We start from the raw sequence: 6905 nt of genomic DNA, 5'->3' as shown, positions 1-6905 counted from the left end.
GACCACGCAGAAGTCCAGACGCCCAAACACTTCGCGGTCCAGGTCTGGCTTTTTTGTGTGGGGGGGGGGGGCAGCAATCTCTCAATTTCAACTCTCCTCACTTCCCGGGATGCTCCGGGCTTCGTGGTCCCGGCCTTCTCCCTCCCAGAATCCCCTGTGTTCGTGCCCAGCTGCTTTCTAGGCACCCTGCCTCTGGATCCACAACTCCCAGCATGCCCCATGCTCAGTGGTAGGATCCTGCCAGTTTAACAACCGGTTCGGTGATGCATGGTTTGGAAGTGCGCGCCTTACGCACGTTCTGTTCGCATGCGCGGTTTTAACAAAACTTAGCTTCCACGTTACTTCTGGGAGAGTAGCACAGCTGAGGCGCGGGAATCAGCTGAGATGATATAGGTAAGTAAAACGCAGGGCCAGGTGGGAGGGCCAAACTGATCATCGGAGCAAACTGGTGCACTTCCCAGCTGATCGTCAGAGTGAACCTCTTCGCTTCCCAGCTGATCGTTGGAGTGAACTGCTTCACTTCCAGCTGATCGTCGGAGCAAACCAGTTCGCTTCCCAGCTGATCGTCAGAGCGAACTGCTTCGCTTTCCAGCTGATCGTTGGAGCGAACCACTTCACTTCCCAGCTGATCATCGGAGTAAACCAGTTCGCTTCCCAGCTGACCGTCGGAGCAAACCGCTTCACTTCTCAGCTGATCCGTTGGAGCGAATAATTCACTTCCCAGCTGATCGTCGGAGCGAACCGCTTCGCTTTCCAGCTGATCGTTGGAGTGAATTGCTTCACTTCCCAGCTGATCGTTGGAGTGAACCAGTTTGCTTCCCAGCTGATCGTCGGAGCAAACCGCTTCACTTTCCAGCTGATCGTTGGAGTGAACTGCTTCACTTCTCAGCTGATCGTCGGAGGGAACCAGTTCGCTTCCCAGCTGATCGTTGGAGTGAACTGCTTCACTTCCCAGCTGATCATCGGAGCAAACCAGTTCACTTCCCAGCTGATCGTCGGAGCGAACCGCTTCGCTTCCCAGCTGATCGTTGGAGTGAACCACTTCACTTCCCAGCTGATTGTTGGAGCAAATAATTCGCTTCCCAGCTGATCGTCGGAGTGAACCACTTTGCTTTCCAGCTGATCGTTGGAGTGAACTGCTTCACTTCCCAGCTGATCGTCGCAGGGAACCATTTCACTTTCCAGCTGATCGTTGGAGTGAACTGCTTCACTTCCCAGCTGATCGTCAGAGCAAACCGCTTCGCTTCCAGCTGATCGTTGGAGTGAACTGCTTCACTTCCCAGCTGATCGTCAGAGCGACCGGTTCGCCCGAACCAGCTGAATCCCACCCCTGCCCATGTTCCTCTTGCCCCTCCCCCAGTTCAATCCCAGAATCCCTTGCTTGCAGATCCAGCTCAGCCTTTTTTCTTTAGAGCAGTGACCTCCAAAATTGGCAACTTTAAAGACAGCTGGGCTTCGATTGGCAGTTTGGGGAGTGTGATTCAATAAGTGGAGTTCCCACAGCGCAAAAAGCCACGAATCTTGGTGTATTCCCAGCTGGGCTACGATGCACTATGCCCAAAACAGAGAAACGACAGCAGATTATGGTTTAGGGTCAGGTGAGGGCTCTCCAAATATGCCACTTTTAGACGACGGGACTTTAATTGGCGGTTTGTAGACTGTGATTCAATGGGTGGCGTTCCCACATGACAGGAAACCGCAAATCTTGGCTTATTCCCAGCAGAGCTACGATACATGTTCTGTCCTCACTACACGTTCGTCTGCGTGCAGCTCGATGTGCAGCTAACCCCGCCTATCCTCCAGTAAAACAGACCGTGTGCGTAGATCTGAATGCTTTATTGAAAGAACAGGATATGGTGAAACGGGGGAAAACAGGGATATATACAACGAGAACCAAATACAAGATAGGCAGTATTGAGTTACCGCTTATTCCCAGCAGAGCTACGATACATAGAGAAACTACACCAGGTTATGGTTTATAGGGTCAAGTGAGAGCCTAGACTCTAGAACAATGATCTCTAATCTTGGCAACGTTAAGATCGCCAAGCGGAATTCTGGGAGTTGAAATCCGCTCTTCTTCACCGACCCCAGTTTGGAGGCCCCTGCCGTACAGGATCTCCCATCAAATCTTCCTTCTGCCTCTCCCCAACAGGTGATTGATATGCTGGCGCTCTACCTCCCCCCTGAAAAGCTTTTCCCCCAGCTGGTGAGTACGAGCATTTTTTTTGGGGGGGGGGGGATTCAAATGACGACAATAGGGGCCAACCAGATCTTAAAGCACTCCTGTTGGTTGCTCTCCCCAGACCCCTCTAATGGAACCGGCGCTTTTGAGCCCCAACCCATACCACCGGAAGGCCGGGCTCATGTGTTTGGCGGTGCTGGCCGAAGGCTGCGGAGATCACATCCGTAACAAGTACGTAACTACGGTTCTGACCCAGGCTTCCTTAAAAAGCATGAAGCGGAGTCTTGCTCCCAGCAAAACCCCTGTTCCTTACACGACGGTGAATTCCTGTCATTCACAATCCGCAAGGCTTGGCAAACAGTCTTTCAGAGGAGTATTTATCAGCACGAACCTTATCTTGCTTGGCGAGCTAACATATAACTAGTTTCCAAAAACAGGGCAAGGCAAAACGTGGCACGACTGTGGATTCCTTTCATTCACAGTCAGCAACGCTTGGCGAACAGTCTTTCCAAGGAATATTTATACACACGAACCTTATCTCGCTTGGCGAGCTGCCAGATAACTCGTTTCCACACACAGGGACAGCAAAATTGGCAGGACTGTGAATTCCTTTCATTCACAGTCAGCAAGGCTTGGCAAACAGTCTTTCCAAGGAATATTTATACACACGAACCTTATCTCGCTTGGCGAGCTGCCAGATAACTAGTTTCCACACAAAGGGACAGGCAAAATTGGCAGGACTCTGAATTCCTGTCATTCACAGTCTGCAAGGCTTGGCAAACAGTCTTTCAGAGGAGTATTTATCAACACGAACCTTATCTCGCTTGGCGAGCTAACATATAACTAGTTTCCAAAAACATGGCGAGGCAAGACTTGGCACGACTGTGAATTCTTTCATTCACAGTCAGCAACGCTTTGGCGAACAGTCTTTCCAAGGAATATTTAGACACACGAACCTTATCTCGCTTGGCAAGCTGCCAGATAACTAGTTTCCACACAAAGGGACAGGCAAAATTGGCAGGACTGTGAATTCCTGTCATTCACAGTCCTCAAGGTTTGGCAAACAGTCTTTCAGAGGAGTATTTATCAACACGAACCTTATCTTGCTTGGCGAGCTAACATATAACTAGTTTCCAAAAACATGGCGAGGCAAAACTTGGCACGACTGTGAATTCCTTTCCTTCACAGTCCGCAACGCTTGGCGAAGAAAAGTCTTTCCGAGGAATATTTATCCACACGAACCTTATCTCGCTCGGAGAGCTGCCAGATAACTAGTTTCCCAACAGTGGGCAAGGCCACACTTGGCACAGAGTCTCTTATAGTCACAAACAGAACTTCCCACTCTTGACACGACTGAAGGGACAAATTGTTTCCTGCAACAGCCCATCCCCCATTTGTTCCTCTTTTGTTTCCTGTGGGAAGAACCAATCACTTCCAAGGTGTGGCTTTACTTCCAAGTCGGCCCTGCTTTCTTAGTCGTTCTTCTGGCAGCTCCGCGCATGCGCACACTGGGAACAGGCTCCAGCTGTTCCTCTGTCCCGCTGCTGTCTAGCTCCCTCTCTGCTTCCGACGCAGAGCCCTCATTCGAGCCTTCCCCAGACTCCAGGACTGGCCCATGTTCCTCCCCAACCTCCTCACTGTCCGACTCTGCTGCCAGCTCCTCTGGCCGCCGGCAAGCCACAACCACTGGTCGGTTTGCGATCAGGCCGTGTTTCACTCAACGGCCATGAGGGGAGGTCACAGCCTTGAATCGTAACCCCATTCCGATTTTGGCTCGGGGTTCTCTCGTCATGCTCTTGCCTCCGTCATGTATGTCTACATCCTTCTGTCCACAGGCATCTTCAGCCCATGCTCCAGGTGGTGTGCCGCGCATTGGCCGACGAGAGTCAGGTGGTACGCAACGCTGCGCTGTTTGCCTTGGGCCAGTTCTCCCGAGAATCTGCAGGTGAGCCACGCCCAAAGGAGAAAGACGCTTACCATCTGAATACCGTATTTTGCAGAGTATAAGACGCACCAAGGTTTTCTCTGTAGATAGTTTTATTTTCCATTTTCATTTCCGTACAGTCCCACATATACTGTACAGAACCGGGGCCATATAACATTAAACAATAAACACAGCCATTCCTCTTGTCAATAATGCCCCCCCAAAATAGAAACCCAATGTACCTCTTCGACCCTCCATACACCCTTTCTTTCGCCCCCCTCCAACTTTCCATCTTCCCTCCATCCTTCCCCTCTACCCTACTTCCCCTCCCCCTCTATCACTCCCCTCTCCCGATACACTCCCTCCCTTCCTTCTCACCCTCCCTCCAATCCTCTCTCCCACCCTCTCTCCCCCTCTTTCTTCTTTCCCTCTACTCCTCCCTTCGGTGTATTTCTACTATCTATTAATATATTCAGCTTGTCCTATTTTTACACTGGGATTAAAGAACAACAGTATACAAGTGCAATCGTGTTACTTTAAAATCTAGCACATACTATATATCCCCCCTCCCCAGCTCCCCCCTAAGACCCCACCTCCCTTCCCCCCCCCCCGACTTCCCAGAGCCCGTACACGGTGTAGCTTTTTAACAAACACAGTTTAAAATATATTAAGACAAAGGAAATTTAAAAAAAAGAAAGAAAGTCAATAAGATCTCTGCGTTGAACTCAGCTTCTTGCTGTTGCCCAAACTTTTAAGCAGTTTAAATTATCCCTAATCTTAAGCATAGGCTATCTGGAATTTCTTAGTCCCGTATTTGTTTTGTGTAGAGTCAATCCATTTGCACCAAGGTTTTGAAGAGGCAAATTTTAAAAAAAAGAAATCACTGTAGACCTTCCAAAAATTTCGCAATTTTCGCAAAAATGGGCCCTTTTTTTAAAAAAAGGCATGAATAGCCTTTAGGAGGCTTGCAGAGTGCTCCTGGGTGGTCCCCCTCCCCCCCAAAAAATGGTTCCACCACAAAACCGTGGTGGTCGACGAAAGCGTGTATGTGACGTCATCACAGCGCGACGAAAAAGATCGAAAAATGTAAAAATAAAGCGAAAAGCTTACCCTAACCCCCCCAAACCTAACCCTAAACCTAACCCTTAACCTAACCCTTAACCTAACCCTAAACCTAACCTTAACCTAACCCTAAACCTAACCCTAAACCTAACCCTAAACCTAATCCTTAACCTAACCCTAAACCTAACCCTTAACCTAACCCTAAACCTAACCCTTAACCTAACCCTAAATTTAACCCTAAACCTAACCCTAAACCTAACCCTTAACCTAACCCTAAACCTAACCCTAAACCTAATCCTAAACCTAACCCTAAACCTAACCCTAAACCTAACCCTAACCCTAAACCTAACCCTAAACTTAAACCTAACCCTTAACCTAACCCTAAACCTAACCCTTAACCTAGCCCTAAATTTAACCCTAAACCTAACCCTTAACCTAACCCTAAACCTAACCCTTAACCTAACGAAAAACCTAACGCTAACCCTTAACCTAACGCTAAACGTAACGCTAACGCTCTAAACCTAACCTTAACCTAACCCTAACCCTAACCCTAAACCTAACCCTTACCTTTATGTGAATCGGCTTGCTGTAATTCAATTTTTCTTTCAATTTTTCGATCTTTTTCGTCGTTCTGTGATGACGTCACATATGCGCTTTCGTCGACCGCGCTTTTGTGGGACGCGCTTTTGACGGGTCACGAAAAAAAATGAGCAAAAAATGCTCCCACTGTAAAATCCACGCTTTAGCTTTTATCGAGTTGCTCAATTTTGTCCTGATTTTTTCCCCTCTCCCCGTCTTCCGTAACCGTAGCCGGACATTGCTCGTTTTTCGGATGAAATTATGCCCCTCCTGCTGCGCTACCTGGAGGGGTTCAGCTGGCCCACACCACCCACCTGGCCAAGGCCTACTACGCTCTGGAGAACTTTGTGGAGAATCTGGGTGAGACCTGAAGTCCTTTTCAGCCGGTTCGGTACGGTTCGCACGAACCGGTTGCAGAAATCGTGGGTGGGCCTGCCCACTCGCCCTGGCTCTAGGCCCGTGATGACGAGCCTATGGCATGCGCGCCCCAGGTGGCATGGAGAGCCCTCTCTGTGGCGCACGCAAGCTGTCGCCCCGGCTCAGCTCTACGGCGAATGCCTGTGTGCTTCCCGCCAGCCAGCTGATTTTTGGGGTCTTTGCCGCAGACGCGTGGAAGTGGGGTGCATGCGGGAGACGTGTGCGAGGGGAGGGGTCATGCATGCATGTGGGGTGGACAGGGGGAGCGCACCCATTTTTGGTCCCAGGAGGCTGCAGGGAGGACTGCTAGGCCCAAAACCGTCCTATTTCGGCCCGTTTTTGAGGCCGCGCGGAAGGGGCGAACGAGTGGTAACAAATGTGAAACCCACCACTGGGTGAGACCCCCCCCCTGCAACCTTATTCTAAATAAAGCCATTTTTATGGCCTGCATAGGTAGTCCTCGACTTACAACAATAATTGAGCCCGGAATTACGGTCGTTAAGCAAATCGTCACGTGACCAATACGATTTTATGACTTTTTTCTTTCCTTTTTTTTGCAACGGTCGTTAAGCAAACGGTCGTACGTGGGGAACCACCTGTGACATAAATAAAGGTGTGTTCCTCCACTGCAGGGGAGGGTGGACTTCAACTCCCAGAATCCTTCGGTGCTGGTCTGGGGAATTCTGGGAGTTGAAGTCCGCCTTCTCTTAAAGTGACAGAAACACAATAAAATGTGGCTTT

The 6905-nt window shown here is 49.7% G+C and overlaps 1 protein-coding gene across 1 annotated transcript in view; it reads left to right on the top strand.

Annotated features, from left to right (window-relative positions):
* LOC106549206 (importin-4) overlaps positions 1 to 6905 on the top strand; it is a gene marked incomplete at its 5' end in the record, with an annotated part of 30453 nt that continues 23548 nt past the window's right edge. Inside the window, 7 exon segments of the mRNA XM_087714253.1 lie at positions 1 to 42; positions 2153 to 2206; positions 2304 to 2413; positions 4018 to 4114; positions 4116 to 4127; positions 5979 to 6033; positions 6036 to 6107. Of these exon segments, the coding sequence (XP_087570379.1) occupies positions 1 to 42; positions 2153 to 2206; positions 2304 to 2413; positions 4018 to 4114; positions 4116 to 4127; positions 5979 to 6033; positions 6036 to 6107 (442 nt within the window).

Source organism: Thamnophis sirtalis, unplaced genomic scaffold (assembly GCF_051295495.1).
Source record: "Thamnophis sirtalis isolate CommonGarterSnake01/CBP01778 unplaced genomic scaffold, rThaSir2_p1.2 scaffold_4, whole genome shotgun sequence".
Classification (NCBI taxonomy): domain Eukaryota; kingdom Metazoa; phylum Chordata; class Lepidosauria; order Squamata; family Natricidae; genus Thamnophis; species Thamnophis sirtalis.
Note: the sequence above shows the minus strand (reverse complement) of the source record. Positions and strands in the feature narration are given on the sequence as shown.